The sequence below is a fragment of the Eulemur rufifrons genome, chromosome 19 (assembly GCF_041146395.1).
Source record: "Eulemur rufifrons isolate Redbay chromosome 19, OSU_ERuf_1, whole genome shotgun sequence".
In the NCBI taxonomy this organism is placed as follows: Eukaryota; Metazoa; Chordata; class Mammalia; order Primates; family Lemuridae; genus Eulemur; species Eulemur rufifrons.
Window position 1 is genome coordinate 45,987,847 of NC_091001.1, and position 24,951 is coordinate 46,012,797.

General features: G+C 38.5%; 1 protein-coding gene across 1 annotated transcript; it reads right to left on the reverse strand.

The window, feature by feature from the left end:
- CKAP2L (cytoskeleton associated protein 2 like) lies at positions 1-24,951 on the reverse strand. The gene is made up of 9 exons (XM_069494637.1): positions 24,909-24,951; positions 22,840-22,906; positions 21,413-21,464; positions 16,242-17,476; positions 12,348-12,555; positions 7,182-7,337; positions 3,444-3,507; positions 1,674-1,863; positions 1-226 (listed from the first exon to the last, which is right to left on the reverse strand). Exons 1-9 carry the CDS (start codon positions 24,949-24,951, stop codon positions 1-3), a joined length of 2,241 nt encoding a protein of 746 aa, XP_069350738.1.

The following is a 24,951-nucleotide window of genomic DNA, read 5'->3' on the forward strand; positions in this document are numbered from 1 at the left end:
TTATGATTCGAGGATTTGAAATCCTAATGTTACAGGCAAAGCCTCATTTCTACGGAATATAAAACACTCTGTTTCTTCCACTTCTAATAGTTCATCAAGAGAAGCCACTACTAAATCATGTTCCTGCAGCATTTCTGGGTAGCGGGACACTGCTCGCTCGATTCTTGCTGAACGCCGAACAGGAGTGATAAGCTTCATGTCTTGCACTTCTGGCATTCCATTTATTCTGAGAGAGAGCAAGAGATATATTCAAAACCTTATAACTTAAAAAAAAATTCTTTTTATCATTTTTTGTTTCTTATTCCATAATGAAACATAACAGACATTTCGAAATAGGTTGATACAAGAGATATGTCCAAAGCAGCTCTTAAGATGGCTTTTCCCTGATTTCCAGAATGTACTGGGTCGTGTCTACCTGCTCCTGGATAGTGTAATCATAGGGATTTACTGAATGAAGTGTGAAATGTGGTTTTTATCTGAAGTTAACTACTTGGTAGTCAGTCTTTGTTTAATCTATAAACTTTCAAAGGAGTTGACATGTTTTAAGGAAATTGGGCCTAATCCCAAGTTTGTTTGGAACTGATAAATTCTAAGATTCTTTCTAACTTTGATAGTAAATTATTCAAAAAGCATCTTTTAAGATGGCAGACCAAACCACAGTTGAAACTGGCACAAATTGGGCATCTTCCTTGTAAAACTGTAAATGTGCTCCAATAAAAAGTAGCCTGGAGGACAGGATGCAGAGATTGTTCTATGTAGTGAATCAGTCCACAGTTCACAAAGCCACTGATTACATTAGCCTAAGTAAAATTAGCAGGCAGGTCTGCTAATAAGCTCTCATAATAAATTCTAGAGCCATTAAGAGGTGGTTTCCAGATCAACTGCCTGTTTTCATCTACTCATGAGCTGTCTGCAATGGGGAAATGGCATGTCTGGGAGAGGAGATCAGGATTGGCAGAGGCCCAGCTGTGCTTTCCAGGGAACTGAAATATAGAACTGTTATGCTGGTGTTCTTGTTTGGAATTTTCCTTTCTAGATCATGAACAGAGAAGAATGATGCTACACTAACATTTTAGAAAATGACATTGACATCCTAATACAGCTCTTAAAATTACCATGGATTCTGCGTTAAACTTATTCTTGCTAAAAAAACAAAATGCTTCAGATATTATGAGCAGTCTCTGACTAGTGCATAGTCAATTTCCCTCCCTGTCCTTACAGGGCTATTCACCACCCCCTTCTCTCCTATGGGTAGTTTGCCCCTGCTCGGGGTTTTGTGCCAGGGTTCACAGGAAAGGCAGGAGGGGTCTGCAGGTGCAGGACATATGGGAATTAAGAGGTAGGACCGATTCCAGGAGGGAGGGGGGAATCCATTCCAATATCCCTCCCAACCCTGGCAGCACTTTCCTCACTGCAGGTCAGGTGTCATCATGGGTGGTGGGAGGGGGCTGATGTGTGTGCAGAGAGAAGACACAGACCTTCCTGTCAATAGTTCCAACCTCCCCTCACCCTCAGCTCCTTCCTAAATGCCAAAGATGGACTAGGCCGCCTGGACCACATATGAAGCAGAGGTTATCTATAAACTGCTGCTACTCTGGATCTGTGAAGGAGAAACTGAGAACTGGACTAGAATTAAGTCTGTGAACACAAAGCCTGCTTTAGAGTTTGCTTACCTAGGGATTGGAGCAATCTGTAATTTGATACCAGGATAATTATCTTGTTCTGCCTTGGTTATTTGGGGTGTTGCTATAACTTGTTCATTCTCTTTTGGAGAAAGACAAGACTTTACAGATTCCATCTTCTTGTCCAGTTCTTCCACTGATGTTATATTAGTTTCAGCAACTAAAGAGTCAGAAACAATTCATGTGTATGCAAGGTCAGGAAGGAAAGTTAAGATTTAGCAATTTAACACTTGAGCTAAAAACCAATTAAATGAAAAAGTAATACATATAATGATTTCCCAGTGATCTTCATGGACTTTTATACTAAATAAGAAGTAATTGATTTGAAATGGGGCTTATAACTCATTCTTCCTGCTAATCCCTATAGCAATGCCCTGCTGTATCAGGCTACCCTCCTAACGCTGGTTGAATGCCCAGTCTAGACAGTTGGAGATTCCCTTTCAATAGTCTGAACACACCTCCATCTCTTATTCACTCTCAAGAGAGCTCTCTTAGGAACTAATAACTGGCCTTCTACCCTTACATCATATGCTGAATGAATTTTCTTGACTTACTAGGGTTAACTCACTTGACCTCCCAAACCCCTCCCTGCCCAGGGATGACCACATAGCTATTACCTTGGACAGTGGCTGAAAAATGTCTGCATTAACAACCAAAATGAATGGAAGAAAATCAGACTGTGCCAGGCAAACACTGTGGCCAGGCAAAGCTAAGACCCTAAGGGAAGTCAACAGGACCAAAAAGCGGTAATGGTATGAATTCCTGTTTTCTGTTTTCATTCCTTTGAAGAACACTGTCATATAGTATAACCAAACATCTGAATTGCAGCATCATCCCCAGCAAGTCTACCAGTGAATATTATCTACTCTACTCTATGACCCTGTTCCTAAAAGTAGTAGGTTACTTAGATTAATTCCACATGACCTGATTTTTCCCCAGCGAAATCTACTCCTAAAGAAAAAAGATTTGTCACCCTCTAAGATAATAATAAGAATCCATTTTATTTTCTAAAGATAGCTTGTTTTTTCTTTCCATTCATGTATCAAGTATCATAAGCAATTATAATGTCACTAACCGTGTTTGGCACAATATTTCTTATAGAAGAGTCCTCTAAAGGTTCTGACCAATGACAATATGGCTAACAAAGTGAAGAGATTCCTGAGATGGCTATTTCTAAAGGGGTAACATGAATTTAGATGAGCGTTGGGCATTGCTTCTCAGCCTTTTGGCTAATCAAATGTAGATGAGTGTTGGTGGCTGTATTATGATTAAACAAGTAACTAAAACCACTTTTGCCTCAGTCTCTTCTGATAAAGAGCTGTTTGTCTTCTCTAACCTAGGATTCTGGGGGAAGCAGGACACTCTAGTCTAGGCTGTTCTGGTGAAAACAACCTTTGTTCAATGTTGAGCAGTGTATTTACTTATAATGATAGAAATAAAAATCTACCTACTGGGTACAATGTACACTATTCTGGTGATGGGTACACTGAAGGCCCTGACTTTGGCATGATACAATTCATCTGTGTAACAAAATATACTTGTACCTTCTAAATTTTAAAATAAACTAAAAAAAAAAGAAAAAGAAAAAGAAAAAGAAATAATCGGCTGATGACAATGGTTGAAAGGGCCAGGCCGTGGAAACCAAGGAGTGAGAGGCATTTCAGGGGACTTATAACTCTTTTCTTTTTTTCCTACATGTTCCTGGATGATTTTTATTTGTACAGCTAGGAGAAATGAATGTAAATATAAAAATAACAGTACCTTCTGTGGTTCTGTTTGGGTCTTGCAAAATATTAAGAACAACTTCTCGCAATTCTTGTATTGGCTGAAAGGAAGAAAATATATGAACAGTATTAAAAAAATTCATGGAAAAAATGTGCTAAGGAAATTTAACATCAATTAAACTTTTTATAATAAAAATGTTTCCTTTTTAAATGCCTTATCTAGCTCTATGTACCTCTTGTCTAGCTTTTCAGTTTTAAAGCTTTATGAGAAAAATGAAGAAACAGAGAAAATTTTGGTTAAAGTGTTAGTACACTTGACTTTAATGAAGAAATGTGTTTAAAGTTATCTACAATGTAATTTCTCTAAATCAAATTATATTTTCCTATTGGTTTGTATGATGCCATTGAATATGTGTTCCCACATAAAGATTCGGGAAAAAAGATGTAAAACTAGCCATAGAGAAAAGGCATCACATATTTTTAGTGTTGTTTAATTTTTTTTTTTTTTTTTTTGAGACAGGATCTTGCTCTGTCACCAGGGCTAGAGTGCAGGGGTGTCATCATAGCTCACCGCAACCTCAAACTCCTGGGCTCAAGTGATCCTCCTGTCCCAGCCTCCAGAGTAGCTGAGACTACAGGTGTGCATCACCACACCCAGCTAATTTTTTCTATTTTTTTGTAGAGATGGAGTCTTGCTATTGTTCAGACTGGTCTTGAACTCCTGGCCTCAAGCAGTCCTTCCATCTTGACCTCCCAAAGTGCTAAGATTATGGGCACAAGACACTGTGCCCGGCCCCCAATTTTATTTTTTATTATAAAAGTCATATACCTCATTACAGAAAAATTGAACAATAGGTTAAACTTAACAAATGAAATCACCCATAATCCCATTACTGAAATACAATTTTTGTTAGCATTTTGGGCAATTTTCCCCAGCCTTTCCTTTCTTATTTGATAACATAACATACCTTGAAAAATAAAAAACCTTTATAGAAAAGTAATTTTCTGATAAAATTATGTGAGACAGCCTTCATTTTTCAAAGTATGTAAACCATGCCATTAAGTAGAAGAATATCATAAAGTGAACTGTACTTTCCCATAGGAACATTATATTTGGAGGTTTGTCTTCCTGACCTGGGACTCTGTATCAAATAAAGAATAGATATAAACTGACAATAGAGGGTAAAAGCAAAGCTTTTCATACATTTTTATAAAATCTAAAATGGAATTATACCTTAAGCGTAATGAATGGGAATAAATGTATATAGAATACATTGCAAAGGGTCTCAATTATATAAAACATTCATCAAATGTATCTTACATTTCTATAGGCTTCTGGTTAAAGATGGTGGATTGAATACCCATTTATTTCTAATCCCTCTTGAAAATAAACTTAAATGATAATAAAGGGATTAAAAAGAGACAATAACCACAAAGCACAGGAGAGAGGAATGGTAACAAGAGTTTGGAAGTTGCAATGCAGAAGGAAGAGAGGTAAGCAGGTTGACCAACTTGAGAGAGCTGAATCCGAAGCTGGCAGTGTGGCTGAGAAACACCACAGGGCCCCTGAAAGGCTCAGGAACAGGTGGCAGAGCCCAAATCAGGAGGACTCTTGAGCATTTGTTCAAAAAGCAGTCAGACCTCCAAATCCACCCTGCACCCTGAACTCCTTGAAGCCTGGTGACTGTGTCCGACCCCCTTCATCCTAACAGAAAATGGGGACATGTTATCCAAGTCTCTGGGGGACATCGTGCAAGACTGAGGGTGAGGTGCCTACTGAAAAAAGGGGATAAATGAAAGTTTCCATTATGAGAGTTAAGACTCCCAGCTCTCTTCTCCCCCACAATGTTGGCAGCCTGGTTTCTAGCTCTCAGGAAGCTGGAGAATTTGAACAGTGTAAGAGGAAAGACCCAAAGATACTGATATTGAGGGTTTTCCAACCAGTTAACTCAGGCAGCTCACTCTATGGTGAAGCCCCATCTGGGTGTCTGGAGCTTTTAATAAGCTTTTTCAAACCCACCTCTTACACATGCAAACAGCCCAGTTTCATCAATATGTGAGTAAAGCCTTATGTGAACAATAGAGAACAAAACAAAATAAAACAATGAGACAGAAAGAGAGAGAGAAGAGGGGGAAAAGAAAGAAGAAGAAAAAGAGAGAAAGAAAAGCACTGGAGAGAAATAGGCAATATAGTTGCCTTTTTTTTCTTTTTTTTCCTGTTGAGACAGACTTTCACTCCACTGCCCTGGGTAGAGTGCAGTGATGCCACTGTAGCTCACTGCAACCTCCAATTCCTGGCGTCTAAGGGATCCTTCTGCCTCAGCCTCTTGGGTAGCTGGGACTAGAGGCATGAGCCACAATGCCCGGCTGGGATTTTTTTTTTTTTTTTTAAATTTCTTTTTTTTTTCTTTTTCTTTTTGGTAGAGACAGGGTCTCACTCTTGCTCAGGCTGGTCTTGAACTCCTGACCTTGAGCCATCCACCCGCCTCAGCCTCCCAGAGTGCTAGGATTACAGGCATGAGCCACCGTGCCTGGCCAGAAAATAGGCAATATAAGAAGAAAACTTGATATGGGCTCTAGGAAACAAGGGAATCTGAGGGTGATAGTTAAAAGAGATCCCAGAATGACAGCTGATGACTTGTTCAGCCTGGAATACACCAGAAGGGTCTGGGAGAAAGGTCTCTAAGAAAAAGAAATCAATAGAATATCTGATGCTTTGAAAGTATTGAGAAACTGAGACAATTAGAGAAGAGTTTGCGAATTAATTATACAATAAATACTCAGAAAACTAAGCAAAGGCAAGACCTGACAATAATTATTTCCAGGAAAAGTTGAAAGTTGTGCTTGAAAGGGAAAGTAATTACAGTGTATACTACATGCCTCAACACATTCATATATTTCTTACATATTCATAACAATGTGAACACTAAATAGTGACCAGAATTTCCATATGACTCTAGTGGAAGTGTAACGGGTGATAAAGGTTTGCAAGGGGGATAAACAGGGGTGTATATAGATGTATGCTGAGGAGCCGTGCAGGTGTGTGTGAAAGAGGGTTAAATCCCCATCCTGCATAGCTGGAAGTCCACATATCATTTTGAAAAACAAAAAATCAAGAAACAGCAGCATAAGCATGTTTTCTGAAACTATTCAGGCTAATATAAAAATAATCTGTTTGCTCTGGGACAGGGGTAATGGGAGGGGAGGGAGGCAGAGGATTTATTGAATGAAACTTACTGAACTATTAAACTGTTGAAACTATGTACATGTACATAACTGATTTTGAACAATTATGGAAAAGGGTATTGTATAATATGGAGTATGACATGGCAAATGACATTTAAGTGGAAAGCATTATAAAACTATTTGATGCAGTCTTTGTGAAAAATAATTGCATACATAGTGGTTTTTTCTAGGTTTTAGAATTAAAAGTTATTTAATGCAATGGCTCCAAATTACTGATTTATAGATATTGATGTGTTGGGTTTAATATATTTTTAGGTTCTTTGTAAGTATTGGATATGAGTGCTAAGTGAGACACAGTCACATGATAAGAAAACGGATTCTATTGGTTTACATGTAATCCTGTGTTCTAAAAAATAATTATTTTAATTAAAATATTCATAAAGGACAGACTGTACTCATATTCCATGTATAACTGTATGAAGTGAATTAGATGTTTAACACTACATTATATAATCACCACATTGCAAATAACAGAGAACTCACATGAAAGAGAATTTTAAGAAGTCACTCACTCAAGTCAGATACTTACTGCTGCTCCATTTTTAATGGCCTCTTCGTATAGCCCAATAACATCAAAGGTGCCTTTACTTGCCAACAACTTTGCTTTGCAGATCCAAAATTTAGCAAATTTTTCAGCCTCAGGAATGCTGGACAATATGGTAAGTATTTCATTAGAAGGTACACCCTGGAAAAAAGAAAATACCCAAGGTAGTTATTATCATTTCACTGTTACTCTCAAATCTCCTGATATTTATTACATCAGGTACACAGAAATCAGTCTGATCACTGATTTGTTTAAACTTTTAAAAAATTTCAATTTTATCAAGGTAGAATGACACTGATTATTAAATTTTAAGAGTCATGTGAGAGCAAATAGTAAAACATTTATTATAGCTGAAGGTAAAGAATATGTTCTTCTTCTTTTTTTTTTGAGATAGAAGTCTTGCTCTGTTGCCCCGGGTAGAGTGCAGTGGTGTCGTCATAGCTCACAGCAACCTCAAACTCCTGGGCTCAAGCGATCCTCCTACCTCAGCCTCCTGCGTAGCTGGGACTATAGGTGTGCACCACGATGTCCAGCTAAGTTTTCTATTTTTAGTATTTTAGGGGTCTTGCTTTTGCTCAGGTTGGTGTCAAACTCCTGACTTCAAGCAATTCTCCTGCCTCAGCCTCCCAGAGTGCTAGGATTACAGGCATGAGCCACCACATCTGGCCTGTTTTTCATTTTTATGTGATGCAAAAACAAAAAAAAAACCCTAGAGTAATCAACATTTCTAACATATTCACATTTCATGTTCATAATAATGTGAACACTGAATAGTGACCAGAATTCCTATATGACTTTAACAGCAATATGAAGAATAACACAGACATGCAGGGGTCACAGGGGTGTATATGTGTGCTGAGGATTCATGCAGGTGTATATGAAGGAGGGTTAAATCCCACAAAAAGGAACTTTGACGTGGCTTCACGGGTTTGGTCGCCCTCTGGCTTGTGCCTAGAGCAGGGCAGTGACATGGAGCAGGAGGAAGGAGAAGCACTGCCATGTCCAGAAATCCAGGTACTGGCACGTTCAGGTAAGCTGTGCCTTCTACTGTTCTCACGATGAGGAAAGACACGAAGGTAAACTCACAGCTGAGAATCACTAATGCTTGGGAAAACCAACACTATGTGAAGGAGGCATAAAACTCAACAAACAAGAATGAACACTGGAGCAAACAGTAGAGGGAGAAAGAAGAATAAATTTTAGGAATACTATAGTCAATATCTTCAGAGTGATAAAAGAGAATACCACTATCCTAAGACTAGAAAGGGCTTATGAAAAAGAACCAACAGATAGACAAAACAGTGGCATGGACACCATGGAAGAATAATATGTGAGCTGAAAATTCAGCTGTAAAATTCTCCCAAAAACCAGTGGGATAGAACAAAGAAATGAACAGTATGAAAGAAAAATTTAGAGTTCTGGAGGATATATCTACTATAGAGTAATTCCAATATCCATCTATGAGAATTTCTGTAAGGAAAAATAAAGAGAACAAAGCTGAACACACACTGAAAGCAGCTGTAGAAGAAAAAATATCAAGAACTGAACAAAGAAACAATTGTTCAGATTAAAAGGATCTCAGAGAGTTAAGCAGGATGATTAAAAAAAAAAATACTTAGAAAACCAAGGATTAAAAAAACAAATCTTAAAAGCTTCCAAAGAGGAAAAAAAGGATTACCTATAGAGGAATGAGAATCAAATTGACATGATACTTTAATAAACTAGTAAGTCCAGATGCCAGAAAGAAAATGAAGCAGTTACTTAAAATTTCCAGGGAAAACAATTTGAAATTAGAAATTTTCTCCAGCCAAACAAAAGTAACTGCAAGAAAAATATGATATATAACTTGCAAGTATGTTTGAACTTACACTTGTCATTTAATTTTGATTTCAAATTTTTTTATGAAATAAATAAAACTGGATCAAATACAGAAATATAGAAAAATAAAAAACAATTCATGTAAATTGAATTATAAAATAAAATGACAGGCATAAGTTTAAACATATGAGTAATCATAATAAATGTGTATGAATCAAATTTGCTTTTTACAAGCAGAGAGTTTCCGTTTTGATTAAAAAATTTAACTGCACACATTCAGACGAGACATCCCTAAAATAAGTCAAAATCCACTAAGGTTTAAAAATAAAGGGATGGAAAAAGATCTACCAGACATACACTAACAACAAAAAGCAATTGAGGCAAGATTAATCAGACAAAAGAGAAATCAAAGCAAGTCATGACTCTATGTACTTAACAACACAGCGTTGAAAAACAGAAAGTAAATTTGACAGAAATACAAAGAGAAATTGTCGGTGACTAATCCCAGTGTCAGTGAGAGACTTTGGCATATTTCTTACAGAAAGCAACAGATCATGTAAACAAATATAATACATAGTCTTTTAAGATAATTTTGGAACATTTACCAAGAATGATCAGACATTAAGATCACAAAGAAAATTTTGGAGGCCGAGGTGGGAGGATCGCTCGAGGTCAGGAGTTCGAGACCAGTCTGAGCAAGAGCAAGACCCCCATCTCTACTAAAAATAGAAAGAAATTAGCTGGACAACTAAAAATATATAGAAAATATTAGCTGGGCATGGTGGTGCATGCCTGTAGTCCCAGCTACTCGGGAGGCTGAGGCAGAAGGAACGCTTGAGCCCAGGAGTTAGAAGTTGCAGTGAACTAGGCTGACACCACGGCACTCACTCTAGCCTGGGCAGCAAAGCAAGACTCTGTCTCAAAAAAAAAAAAAAAAAAAGAAAAAGAAAAAAAGAAAAAAAAGAAAATTTCAACAAATTCTATCCAGCAAAATACATACAGGCCACCTTCACCAATGGTAATGTAATATAATTAGAAATTAACAGAAAGCCAGAAAAAAAAAATCTACAAATCTGGAAATTAAAAAGATACTCTTCTAAGATAACTTTTGGGTTAAAGAATTCAAAATGGAAATCTCAAACTACTTATAAATGAATAATGAGAACATTATGTCAGTTATTAAGCTATTGTCTCTTAGCTCCAAATCCACCTTTCCTTATCCTCTGCTTTGTGATGCTGGGGCTGGAAGTCTGTAAACCATTTTCTGCTTTGACAGCAGCTGCTGTGCCAGTGTGGGGCACTAGAGGGAGACTAGACTGCAGGGATTGAGAAGGGAGAAGAAACTTGCTTTTTCCCATTTGCTTTCATCACCCTAGCAATGGTCCCTCACCTTGGCAGCAACAGTTGGCTCTAGCCTCCACCTTTTCGCTGGCACTCCCACCTCACTGTGCTTCTTCAGAGGCAGGAGTACCAAATGGATAGCATCCTTCCCTCAAAGTCTGAGTCCTAGCCCTGCATGGTCCCTTGTCTAGCTCTTGCAGTGCAGCCTCCACCGTGTAGTATACCCTCCTTAGAGTTGGAGTCTCATTTCCACCAGGGTTTGCCTTTCCTGTTTCTAGGCTCTGATACCCCCAATCTCTCTTTGTTACTCTAGACGCAGTGGGTGCCAGCTGCTTTCTGCAGTAATTCCCTCACGTTCCTTTTGGCTGTCAGCCCTGGGTGTAGCAGATGTTACTGTGCAGCACTTGCGTCCCCTCTGATCCCTTTACCATTTTGGTGCACACAGGCTCACAGTGTGCCTTCACAGCCAGCATCTGTGCCTCCTTTGTATATGCCCAGAGAGTCAGAAGTGCCTGGGAATTCTTGTCCCCCAAGGGGTAGCCATTAACAAATGCCCACAAAAGCTTTAATATTGCAGCTCCCTTGTCCCTGATCAGGAGGACTCAGAGATATGACCCATACTGTCTATAAAGCTCCCCTGTGGGACTGTGCAAAGGTACCCTCCATAAACTTGCTTGATGCCACATCTTGCTTGGCATCCTTCCCTTCTTGGTCCTACAACCTCACTCCTCTCTCAGTTTTCCCTGAGAGTCTCTTCCTAATAAACTATTTTCACACAGATCCTCCTTTTAGGGTCTGCTTCTAGAGAACCCACATAAGACATTGTGTAACCAATTACATTTTTGGATTGAGATACCTGGTGTGATTTCTGTTTTTCTGATTTGACCGTGACTGATAAAAAGCATTACTTAGTTAAATCTGAGGGATATGACAAAAGCAAAATTTGGAGGCAAATTTATAGCACTAAACATATTTATAAGAAAATAAGAAAGACTGACTTAAATGATCTAAGCTTTCAATTAAAAAGCTAGAAAAAGAACAATAATTATAAATAGGTGCAAATATTGATGTAAGAGAAAATCAATAAAACTCCAAAAAAGGCTTTCAAAAAGATTAATTAACAGAAAAATCTTTGGCAAGTCTAATTTTAAAAAAAGGTAAAAAATTTACTAAAGGTGACTCAAGAAATATAAAACAAATACAAAAAAAGTAGACCAATGACCATATTAAAAATTGAAAATATACACATGAAACTATCCTCCAAAGAAGCATAGTCCAAATGATGTTATGGGCAAATTTTTACTACATCTTCAAAAAAGAATTCTCATGTTACACAAACTATTTTCGGTGTATAGGACAAAAAGGAAAATACCCAGCTAATTTGACACAGTCAGCATAACATTGATACTAGGAAGACACATGAAAAGATAACCAAAGAACATATATATAAATGTGAAATAATTATAACTCACAAAAAACTGCTATATACTTCATTTTTCTAGGTATCTATACCATATGGACATGCATGAACACTGTCTGGAAGAATGACTGGCTCTAGCCAATCAGAGCATTTAGGATATTCCAACTTAATATATGAACTTGCCTTTTGACTTCAGTTTCAGACCTAAATGTTAAATGTTACTTTGAACCTCGATACCTGAAGAAGGCAAAGTTCCTTTTAGATCCCTCTGGAGCCAGATTATTTGGGTTAGTTCTCCAACTTCTCTATACCTCAGTTTCATATGTAAAGTGGGCATAGTAATAGTCATTATAATAATTATGTGAGATGACATCAGTTCAGTGCTTACAAAAGCACCTGGCATACAAAGCCACTGTTTAAGTGCATGTCATTATTGCTAATATTATTCCATATTAATAGAGCAGCTAACTTTCTGCTTAGACAAAGGCTATCTCCCTTACACCATATTTAAGAAAAATGTTTAAAACCTCCAAGACTCTGAGTCAAAGCTCTAGCTTATCTTTCTCACTCACCCCTTCAATGAGCTTCAAACATTCTGTCAGAGTGTTGTTAATTTTACTGGACAGTTCCAGTTGTGCTTTCTTTTCTTCCTCTTCTTGTTCAATGCTCTTCCAGAATGAAATATTCATTTCCTCTATTACTTTCTTTTTTGTCTTAATTTCCATAGGAGGCCGTTTATAGATTTTCCCCTTAGATTTCTGCCATTCTTCCAGTTGTTTCCTGTTATTCAATTAAAGGAGGAGGGGTGGTTTTAGTTTTTTGCTTAAATATAGTCAAACTTCTAAAGTATATGATATGTATAGATTGACCATAACTATACACATCAACTATAGACAAAATCAGGAGAATGGAATTAGAAAACAATTTACAAATGGGTAATGACAGCACTAGGTTGCTCCCACCTCTGAGAAGGCAGATGACAGGAGCACTAGGATTACAAGTGGCCAGCACTTCAGTCTTCAAACACTTTGACTTTGTGACTATTCATTATTTTTCTCTGAAAGTTTTCATTTCATGGTATGCTACCTGACACTTGCTTTTCTGGGACATCCCTCTATCTTTGAGATCACTAACTCAGCACTCTATTTCTCCCATCATAAGCTTTCTGTCACTCAACCCTGACCCACCAAGCCTGCATTCTCTCCTCGTAGGATCTTGGTTCCTTAGTCCTCTCTCTCTTTTTTTTTTTTTTTTTTTTTTTGAGACAGAGTCTTGCTCTGTTGTCCCAGCAGCTAGAGTGCAGCGGTGTCATCGCAGCTCACTACAACCTCAAACTCCCGGCCTCAAGCAATCCTTTTGCCTTGGCCTCCCAGAGCCCTAGAATTGCAGGCGTGAGCCATCATGTCGGGACGGTTCCTTAGTCCTCATTTGACCATGTATGACTCTTTCATAAGCTAGATCAATAATTTCTTTTCTTCAATAGCTGGTCTCTGATGGCACTAAGTCCTAATCTTTGTTCTCCTCCACTGTTCACATTCTACAATCCTGCTTCTAAGCTGGCAATAGACTGGTTTTGGGGAATGGGGACACCAAGACATGTAGATCCAAGCATTTGAATGCTCTCTAGCTTTTACAATTACAGCTACTATTATTGATGACTTGCAAATGTACATGCCAGCCCAGATCTTTTCCTGGTGCCCCAAACTTTATAAAACCCTCCTGCCTAGTTGATAACTTTGATTTGATGTCTGACAGGTATTTCAAATCTAATATTGTCCAAAACAAACTTCTTGATTTTCATCTTCAAATCTGTTCCTTGTTTTCCTTACTTTGGTAAACAGTACCCCAATCTACCCAGTTGCTAGGGCCCAAATCCAGTTGTCTGTGGGTACTCCATCCTTTCCCTGACATCTGACACATCATTGTACGGGCAGTGTTGCTTCTATCTACACTACCACCATCCCAAGCCACACCATTGGCACTGTTTGAAATGCTGCAACAGCCTAACTTATCTCCTTGCTTCCACTCTAACCCTTACTTAAATTCATTCTGTGCACAGCAAGTGATATTTAAAATGTAAGCCAGATTGTCACTGTCAAGGACTTCCAATGGCTCTTGGAATAAAATTCAAAATTCAAAATGTTTTCCATGGCTGAAAGGCTACTACCTTTCTCTCTCCACATGTCATACCACTCTCTCTCGCTCCTTCAGGAGCTCTGGCATCCTTTCAATTTCTAGACCCAAGCTCATTCCTGTCTTGCATCTTTAGTTCTCTGCTCAAATGACACCTCCTTGAAGATGTAATTATCTGTAATTATCCTGTTTTATTTAATTGATGTGTTTTCTGTCTCCTCCACTAGAATACAAGTTCTATAAAGGCAGAAATCTTGGCGGTCCAGTACCTTGCACAGTACATAGCACACACAGGTATTTAATAACATACAGTAAAATTCACCTTTTTTAGTGTGCAATTCTTTGAGTTTTGATGAATGAAAACCTGTAACCATAACTATAATCAATATATGACAATTCCAATATCCTCAAAAATTCCCTCACACTCCTTGGCCGTCAACCCCACACCCAACCCCAAGTTCCTGTCAATCAGTGATCTGGTTTTTGTCCTTATGGGTTTGCTTTTTCCAGAATGCCATTAACTAATTTTTGAATGCACAAATACTATTAACTTTCTCGTTTTTCTCCTTGACTCCAGAGCACAATCCATACTGTGCTTATTTCAGCCCCAACTACTCCCTCCTCACCTTCACTGTAACCACCTACTTAATGACAGAAGTTGAGACATCTAGCATGTGCTCCTTGTATGTTCCTGGCATTCTTCCTCTCCTTAGCCTGCCTTCTAATCATAAATGAAGAGAACTTTTCTTTTCCAAAGCCAACTTACTCCTAGGACCTCAATGCTATAATTTTGCTCCCCTAGTACTTTCCATATATATACCAAATAATAAGCGCCACAGGGTAAAGACTATGACTGTACGCTCACCACTGTATCCCCTAGCACCTGGCACATTGCAGGTGCTGAAGGAACACTTAGGGAATGAGTGAATCTATCCCTCTACAGACTCATTCCCATTTGTAATCAAACATGTTCAACATGCAGCACACTGTCTTATGACCAATCCTCTGTTGTCTGATCTAGACCATGAGCTCTAGGGCAGGGACCTTGACTTCCTCATTCAGCAGCTCAGGGTCTTTGCACTCCCTTTTCTTTCTGCTCAGGATTGTACTTCTTCTTGACACCAGAGTTTTCCCAGGCTTAGGTCTCAGCTCAGCTATCACAGTTGAAAGTACTTCCCCTGACCCTTCTATCTAAAGAAGCCATTCCAGCCCTACCCTCTTGATTACATCACCCTGAATTAAGTTGTGTTTTTCTGTCTCTTCAGGAGGGCAAAGAGCTTGTAGCTGGTGTTCAGGGTTGTACGCAGAGACTAAAACCTGCCCTCATTTCATCTTGCTAGTTTTTAGCCAACCATCTAATTTTACATGCTCCCTTCACCCTTGTCAGGAATTTCCTGATTTTCTACTCCAACCAGGTATACATATGTGCTTCCCACTTTGGGAGACTCACTCACATTATGAGAACTATGTCTGGTTCTGTGTGGAAAGTGTACAAAATCCTTTGGCTCAGTTTCAAGCATCCTGTACGTTAACATTACACCCCAGCAGTCTGAGATCCTGATTTCTATCATCTGAACTCTGTATTTGAACTAACTGCTCCTCTCTGCTTTAGCTTATTTTCCAAAACTTGGCCTGGTGAGACTCATGGAAGCTTCATTCCCTTTTTCCTGATAACTTCTTTTTTGAACTAGATCACTGGTCTGCTTGACAAGGGACTACTGTCTTCCTACTTCTTAGCTATGTGAACTCACTACTCTGTCCTATTGCTGCAGGGCTTTCCTGAATAAGTAGTCAAAGTCTGCAACCCCTTTTTTCTTTGTTTGTTTTGAGATAGAGTCTCACTGTCCCCCTGGCTAGAGTACAAGGGCATCATCATAGCTCACTGCAACCTCAAATTCCTGTGCTCAAATGATCCTCTTGCCTTAGCCTCCTGAGTAGATGGGACCACAGGTGCATGCTACTGTGCCTGGCTAATTTTTGTATTTTTTTGTAGAGACAGGGTATCACTATATTGCCTAGGCTGGAATCGAACTCTTGGCCTCAAGTGACCCTCCTGCCTTCTCGTCCATTCTCTGTGTTTCAATTTCTTTTTAAGAAATAAACTATTTCAGCATACAGAAAAATTACAGAAAATGATTTATAATGTATGTGTGCACCACCTAGTTTTATCAAGTCTTAATACTTGTTATATTCGCTTCAAATCTTTTTGTCAGGCTGTAGCTAAAAATTTCTTAGGAACCATTATTTACAGCTTATTTCCTGACCAAGTATTCTTGATGGTCAACTTGCCTAATCATCTTAAGGTGCAAAATTTTGGAATTAAAGCAAAGTACCTTCGATCCTCTACTGTTGCCTTCTTTTTAATATTTGGATTCGTTTGGGTCTCATTTGGGACTCTTCTTCCATTTATGTCTGTGACACCAGCTTGAGTTTTGGGAGCTGTCTTGCTCAGAAAATGGTTCTGGGGAAGAGTCTTTTTCAACTTACAGTCCAAAGTGTGTGCTTTTTGTTGAAAGTTGTTGCCTCGTTTATTACCATTGGTTCCATTTGCTCTTGTGCTAGGGGTGCATGGAATGACTGAATTACAGCTGCCAGCTGTCACATTATGTTTCTGGCTCATGGCTTTTGATTTTTGCAGAACACATGTTTGAGGTCTAAAGCAAGGTTGAGTGTATTTCTGATCTTGCTTGATGTTTGGATGTCTGTTGTTATTTCCTCCCTGAAGCAACTTGGAGTCTGTCCTGGGTTTGGTATGTTTTACTTTCTGTTCAGCAACAGAGTATGACCGTAATTTACTTTCATTTGGTCTTTCGTATTTATTCCTAATGACCTTTATCTCCTTGACCACTGGTTTCTTTGATGATTGAGTCTTCCTAAGGGTCTGATTAAAGTGAGAGGGAACTGTCCTTGGGGGTTTTTCTCCTGCTCTTGCAAGATCTGTTCCTCTCAAGAGTTGGTGTGATTTTATGGACAGAATCCTGATTTGTGTTTCTCCAACAAATTGTTTATTAATTCTGTCAGCACTATTAACTGAACTTTTGCCCAAGACTTGTTTAGGAGCCAAATTGCTCTTGGTTAGATTATAAGAGTTAGTTTTTGGCTTACTTATGGTACATAATTCAGGATCTGGCTTCCTCTCAGGATTTGATAAGGTTTGGGGTAAGTTTTCTTTATTTACCTCTTTTAGAAACTTATCCAAAGATTTGTTTTCAACATGAGTGTTGTCCACAGAGTCTGTACATTTAGCAGTTCCTTGATCTATTACCTGGTGTTTTGTAGTTTTCACTTGCTGTATTTTAAGTGACCCCACGGGTTTTCTTGACAGTTCTCCCACAGTGGATGATCCAGCTTCATGCCGTGGATGACTCTTGCTAGAAGGCTTACAATTTGAGTTAGAAGAAACATATCTTGAAATCAGTCCTTTGCCTAGAAGTTTTGGTGGCTCCAACTTTGGCTTCTGGCACCCTGTAATATTGGCTGGTCTGGGCTGGAGTTTAATGCTAACGGACCTTTTATCTTTGACAGGCAAAACAACATGGTTGGTAATATCCTTTTGGGGTCTAATAGTCTGAAAAGACAAAGAAAAATATATAGAAAAAATTCATAACAATAGTTCACTCTTTGTAAAACAATGATAAAAATAACTATGTTTAAACACATGCTAGAAAAAAATTAGCCATTTTCTTTAGAATTTCATCTAAGAAAGTTGAATCCTGAGAAAGCAGAGAAAGGCTCACTAATAGGTGATTTTTATAACTTGAGTTACTAGAAATATTAATATGTAAAAATATTTTAGCTTGACAGAATCAAGCAGAGATGCAGTGAATATACAAAAATTGCTGTTTAAAAAATAAATTTGCCTCAGTTGAGCAGTACTTGCTGAGTGCCCATTATGTCCCAATGAAGTGTCCTCCTAGTGACCCTGGAAAATATACATACATAATTAACTTATGTTAGGGTACTTCTCAATAAGTTCCTCCTAGTACTTTGTACAGCTACAGTATCTTTTTTAAAAAAATCACTGCCTTTGTAAACATCACAGCATCACTCAAGAAACTCTGCCTTGCCCCCAGAAATGGGAGACAAGGAGATAGGTAGGTGGTAGATGATGAGAGTCCTAAGATACGTAGGAACAGCTCTCAATAAACATCTAACATCTCAGTAGAAAGTTAGTCATATTTGTGAAGTCAGGACAGGGTTTTAAGGTTAGATTCTATGTTATCAATAAGCAAAGTTGAGTCATGTGATTTCTTTTTGGATGAGAAAGGCAAAGCTAGGTTACAGAGAACTTTGAAAACTAGGGAAGGGACATTAGAATTGATATGTAAACAATTAAGCAAGCCATTATGGGTGGCAGAGCATGGACAACATTGTGAAAAATTACCATGTACACTTGGCGAGCGTGTAAAGAAAATCTAACCAGAACCATTTGGCATTAAGGGCAAGGAGGTGTCTACCTTGGAATGGTACTGGTGTGTATGGTGTTGTTAGGGATGAAATGGGGGAGAGCCGGGAGTAGACAGGGAGATGGATGGTATACCCATGATGGCTATATCTGGGTTACTCTGTGAGCCCCAACATTTACATCTACCTCAGATCTCTCCATCATTGCTTACTGAAAAGGTGGGGATGTTGGTATTAAAGTTTCCAAATGTATGTTATTTTAGTTGCTTTCTTGTACGTTAAAAAAAGTTAAGATATAATCCACATAGCATAAAATTCATCATCTTAATAAGTATATAATTCAGTGGACTTTAGTGTATTCACAAGATTGTACACCAATCACCACTGTCTAATTCCTGAACATTTTTATCACTCCAGAAAGAAACCCAGTATTTGTTAGCAGTCGCTCCCCATTTTTACCCTCCCTGCAGCCTTGGCAACCACTAATCTACTTTCTGCCTCCATATCTCCATGAATTTGCCTATTTGGGACATGTCATACAAGTGGAATCATGTAAAATGTGGCCTTTTGTGTCTGGCTTCTTTAACTTATCATAATGTTTTCGAGATTCATGCAAATTTTAGCATGTGTCAGTACTTCTTCACTTTGTTTTAATTAATAAACTTTATTTTGTTAATAAGTTTTAGGTTCACAGCGAAATTGAGCAGAAAGTACAGAGAGTTCCCATAAGTCCTGTAGCCACATGCTTCATTATATTTTAATGGCTACATAATATTCCATTGCATGGATATACCACATTTTGTTTATCCATTCATCAATTGATGGACATTTGAGTTGTTTCCAGTTTTTGGGCATTACAAATAATGTTGTTAGAAACATTTATGTACAAGTTTTTGTGTGACTATATGTTTTCAATTCTCTTGGGTCTCTATGTAGTAGTAGAATTGCTGGGTCATATGGTAACTTTATGCTTAACTTTTGAAAAAACTGCCAAACTGTTTTGCAAAGTGGCTACCCTATCTTGCATTACTACCAACAATGTATGAGAGTTCTAATTTCTCCACATCCTCTCCAACACTTGTTATTATAAGAGTTTTTGATTATAGCTATCCTAGTAGGTGTGAAATAGATGCATTTCCCTGATAGCTAATGATGTTGAACATGTTTTCATGTCATTATTGGTCATTTGTATATCTTCTTTGGAAAAATGTCTATTCAGACTCTTTGCTCATTTTTAAGTTTGGTTATTTGTCTTTCAGTTATTGAGTTGTGACTGTTCTTTATATATCCTGGATACTAGATCCTCATCAGATACGTGACTTAAAAATACTTTCTCTCAATGTGTTAAAACTCCTGGATAGAAACAGAAAATTAAAAACTTTCGTGTTCCTTAATAACACTGCAATAAAGGTACTTTAGAAAATCTTTGTTCGAATCCTGGATCTGACCTTTACTGGCTGTGTAATTTTTACAAGTACTTAATCTTAATCTCTCTGATCCTCAGTCCTCTCATTTGTAAAATGGGAATACTAATACTTTTTTTTTTTGGTAGCAAAATGCTGTTTATTTGAGCATCTGGGTGCAGATGGGTGGAGGCCAAAAAGAACGTCCACGGGAATACTAACACTATCTATTGTGCCATATATCCTGGTTTTCACAAGATATTAATAGTTTTGATTTATGCCTGTTGGCCCAACATAATTAGTAACAACACCTCCTTTTGCTCTCAAAGGTATCCTGGTTTGGACATTAAATCATAGGACTAACTTCCTTACAGGATTGTTTTGAGTAGTGAGGTAATGCACATAAAGTGTCATACCCAGTACCTGGATAATAACCAATCAAATGTTAGCTGTTACTGTTATGTAACAAAAGTGTTATATAAATTGTAAAGCATTATACAATTGCAATGATGGCTATTATTTGCATAATGCTTTTAGTTTCTCCTAAATTCTGTAATTCCCTTTCCTATTTCATTTTTACTTTTACAACTGTGTAAAGCTGAAAAAGTAGGTATCAGTCTCCTTTAAGAGATGATTTACTGAAGTCAGTATTGTCAGTTTCCAGAGAAGCCTCTGGGACCTCTGAATGAGGGCCCTTCCCAGCAGATTTTTCCTTAAGCTTGCATGCTACACTGGCTCAATCTGTATAAAGCAGAAATGTAACCCAGTGCTTCCCAACTGTTTGAATCATTGTGCATCAGTTTTGCTTTATATACATTTTTCTATTCTCCAGAGTCTAATGATGTCAAGTATACACATAACATACATATGTCTCTATATGCATATATTCACATGACTGAAATGTGATAAAATGATTCAGTGAATGAATCATTAAAACTTATTAAAATTCCCACCAGTGAGAATGTCTCACTTTGGGCAGCACTATTTCAGTTGCACTTTAGAACTTAGATAAAACTACGGTTTAAAAACTAAGGCTGGGCTTTTTATGGGTTATTTTATTGCAGATGAAGAATGTGTGCCCCTTTCAGAAGGCTAACTTCTTCCCACTGAAACCTTAAGTACATTAGGATGCTTTACCATTCTATATACAATCTAGCTGAATTGAATTGATTAGGAAGCATATACTTGTTAAATAGCTTGGAAGAGCCAATGTAAGTGTTCTTTTAATGACTGCTGAGCTAATTAACTTCACGGCAGCATACCAAAGTGGTTAAGACCACAGGCTCTTAGCTTTGTCACTTAATAGCTATGTGACCTGGGGAAAATACTTAACCTTTCTGTGACTTAGTTTGCTTGTCTGTAAAGTGGGGCTACTAATAATACCTACCTCATAAGGTTGTGAGGACTCACTGAGGTAAACATAAGTCAGAAAAGTGCCAGGGACACAGTAAGTATTCAATAAATGTTAGCTATTAAGAGAATGAAAGTCCACTTAAGGTTTTTTGGTTCACAAAACTAAACTACAGTATATTGTACTTTTCAAAAAATGAGTCTATATCTTATTAAATCCAACTGCTGTTATATTTATTAAAAATATCTCTGAAATACATGTTTTTAAGTCACTAACATCTTTGTTATTTTTATTACTAATTATGCTTCCAAAATGGCTATTTCTAAAAAGACTAATTTCTACTTACAGATTTAGAAGGTGGTAGATTCGGGCAATTTTTCTTGGCTTTTAGATAAGGCCTATAAAAGACAAAATAAAATTAATCGTCAGTACAGAAGGATCCCAAGCAAGGCTTGGGAAATACAGTGAATAAAAATTATGATTAGAATTTCTGTAATGGTAAAATAATTCAAAATTAATTCAATAAAAAGTCTTTTCATCCCTTCCTTAGTCCTGTATTCTCCTTCTCAGAGACCACAACTGCTCCATTTTTTTCTGTGATCATTTCAGAGACATTCTATGCATAAACATAGCATTCTAAGAATATTAATGAGATATATGTATTTCTTTCATATTTGTATAGTTTTATTCACTCAAACATCATTCCTAGAACACTGTAACGTGCCAGACACTATACAATGCCAAATAAAACCATTACCAGCTTCTTTAAAAAAACTTCTTTGTTTTAAGTATCTTCAAATACTATCTTTGTGAGTTTTCAGGGGGAAAGTGATATAATTAAAAAAAACAGGGACATACATGAAATCTAGCTAGGGAAACAGGAAATGCAAAAAAAAAAAAAAAATAGAAGAACAGAGAATTTAGAAGAAATCAATCTCCATGGCCCAAAACCAATTGCTAGACTAACAGGGACTTTGATCATGACTTGTTTGATGTTTGTCGCTCTCATCTAGGACATAAGCCTTGGGAGGGCAGGGATCTCTCTGTCTTATTAAGCATCATATCTCCAGCATCAAGAGTGATGGGCATATTATCAAACAAATATTTGTTGAATAAATGAATTAGGTTTATTTAATGTAGGAAATAGAGGTGAGTAAAAATCCAAGGTAAAATAAAAGTGAAAGCTAACTTTGTAAAAATTAATTTTCAAATAAAAATTTAGCAATCCAACTAGGGAGAAAATACATCAATGCTAAGCAAGAGGGATAAATAACATCACAAATGACACTGACAAAAGATAAAAGTGTAGTGGTCATGTTCTGTCCACCTCAATAGTAAATGCTAAGAGAATGACCAAAGAGTGCAGTCAGGCTGGAGCTATGGAGGACTGATTGCAACTGGCTCTCCTGCTTTAATAAGAAACACCAGAACCTGGGTCATTCACTTTCTTGACCAAAAATTGCCTTCACAAGAATCACCTTTCCCAGGAACAAAAACAGGGACAAGGAAAGTTTCCAGCATGGTGGGTAATTATGGGTAGAACCTTCCCTTCTTCCTTTGGAGACTGTCACAACAACAACGTTTAAATCTTTGCCAATGGACCAGGCACCACCCAGGGGTTTCTGTCATGCCTGGACTGAAATCCTCTTTTTGAGTCATAGGATCCCAATGCAATCTGAGTAGACTGAAAGCAAAATGGCTATGTTTCAAAAAGACTTTAAATCGCTATTACAAAGAGGGCAATAAAACTTGCATAACTGTGGACAAACTCACTTGGTGTTTTGGTTCTTCAGTTTTCCCTTGGCTGCTAGGTACTCCTGAAGCTTTCTCTGCCGCTCTTCTGGAAAAATAGGCAAGCAAACACACAGAATTTTAGCTTGAGATTGTAACCAGTTCATTAATATTCTAAAAGATGACACTTTTCTGTAATGATTTGAGCTTTGCACCATAATGTTAAAAAGTCCCTAGTCCTATAAATTTGCATTCAAGTTAATATCAACATCAACAATATCATTTACATACAAGGCCCTATACTAAGCTTTTTATGTTACTTCTTTTAATCCATACATTAATCCAATGAGGAGTGTCTGAAATTTGCAGTCTGAAATTTAGAGAAGGTAAATGACATGTCCAAAGTTACCCAGCTAATACATGACAAAGCCAGGATTTGAAAACAGATTTATCTAACCCCAGAGCACTTGCTCATAGCTACTATTCAGCTGCAACATTCTATGCTTTGCATGAAGAAATTCTGTCATTGGCCCACCTGAGCTGGTGGGCCAGGCCTAGTCTTGTTTTTTTTTTTTTTTTTTTTTCAGAGACAGGGTCTACCTCTGTTGCTCAGGCTAGAGTGCAGTGATACAGTCATAGCTCACTGCAGCCTCGAACTCCTGGACTGAAGCTATCCTCCCACCTCAGCCTTCCCAGTAGTTAGGACTATAGGTGCTCACCACCACACCCAGCTAAATTTTTTTTAGCTATGTTGCCCAGGCTGTTCTTGAATTCCTGACCTCAAGTGAGGTCTCAAACTCCTGACCTCAAATTCTCCTGCCTCAGCCTCCCAAAGTGCTGGGATTACAGGGGTGAGCCACTGTGCCCAGCTTGGTCTTATGTTTTTTTTTTTGAGAGAGATATTTACCCATAAACCCTTACATGGTTTCCTTTGGGATAAAGGATAAAATATGCCAGGTTATGGAGGCTCATGGCAAATATCTATAACATTGTGACTTTCTATGCAAGGCATTTGTGAGGGGATGAAAAGTCAATATTTCTGCCTACAGGAAGTTTCAATCTAGTAGGGGAAATACAAAACACACAACAAAAATTACAATATAAGGCAAAATCTAGGTACCATAAAAGAGGGTCAATAAAAGAATTATGGGAGTTCATAGGTGGGGAACCAGTGAGGAGCAGGTGGTTGGAAAAAGCTAAAACTAAATAATGATTTTTTTAAAAAAGACTGCAGGGGTGCCAAACTACTCTTAATCCTATCTGAACCGAGTTGCCCTGTGTTCTGCGCTCTAACTCTGATGCATCTTTATGAGACAGCTGTGGAGAAATACATCTTAGGTCCATGTCAGGCAGTGTAGAGAGCAGGGACTGAGGAGTGTGACACAAAGGGCTGGAGTTCCAGCTCTGTGACTTCTGGCAAGATAGCAAACTTTGCTGCTGCTGAGCCTGTAAAATGGGGACAGAAATACCCATCTTTAAGGGTTGTTATGTAAATCCTACCAGGACCTAGTAGACGTCAACAGGCACAATGGATGAAACAAAACACATCCTGTGCATCTTGGAGAAGCTGGCATCTGAGCAAGAGTATTCTGAAGGGCAGGAAAGGGGTCCAGGACATCTAAGAGGTCGGGGAACGCAGGATCCTTAGCTCTTGGGGGCAGATTTAATCAATTAACTTCTAGCCCGAGCAGGCTCCAGAGGTGTGGAGGGAAAAGCCCCGCGTCGGGGGCAGAAGACCTGGGTTCGGGTCGGACCCCGCCCCTTGGCAGCAGTCGAAGCTTGGGCCGCGCACCACAAAGGACCGCACTCGGCTCCGCCTGGGGCCAAACTTGGGTCGACCAAGCGCGCTGCTTCCCTCCGGTGGTGTGACCCCGGGGAAGAGGCCTCAGTTTACCTGCCGCTGCAGGGCTCACCGGAAAGATGCCCGTGAGGCGTGGCCCCGCGCACAGCCTCCCCTACCCCCGGCCCCCGGCCGAAACGCCAGGGGGAGATAAAGGCAGACGAGCGGACAGGCAACTTCCCCAGGAAGAACTCACTCGGTGGCCTTCCTACGTCCCCTCCCGTGTTCCAACGCCTTCAAGAAACAGGGGCTCGCTCGCAGTCTTACTCACCCGCTGCAGCAGCGGCGGTGGGCCTGGGCCCGGGCCCCACCAT

What these genes read in the sequence shown, in the direction of transcription:
- CKAP2L (XM_069494637.1), bottom strand. Translation starts at nt 24,951, where the DNA reads ATGGTGGGGCCCGGGCCCAGGCCCACCGCCGCTGCTGCAGCGG. An exon ending in CCATTAAAAATGGAGCAGCA is followed by an intron (nt 3,508 to 7,181) that starts GTAAGTATCTGA and finishes TCTTCCTTTCAG; the next exon opens with CCAATACAAGAATTGCGAGA. An exon ending in CAGATTGCTCCAATCCCTAG is followed by an intron (nt 227 to 1,673) that starts GTAAGCAAACTC and finishes GCTCTCTCTCAG; the next exon opens with AATAAATGGAATGCCAGAAG.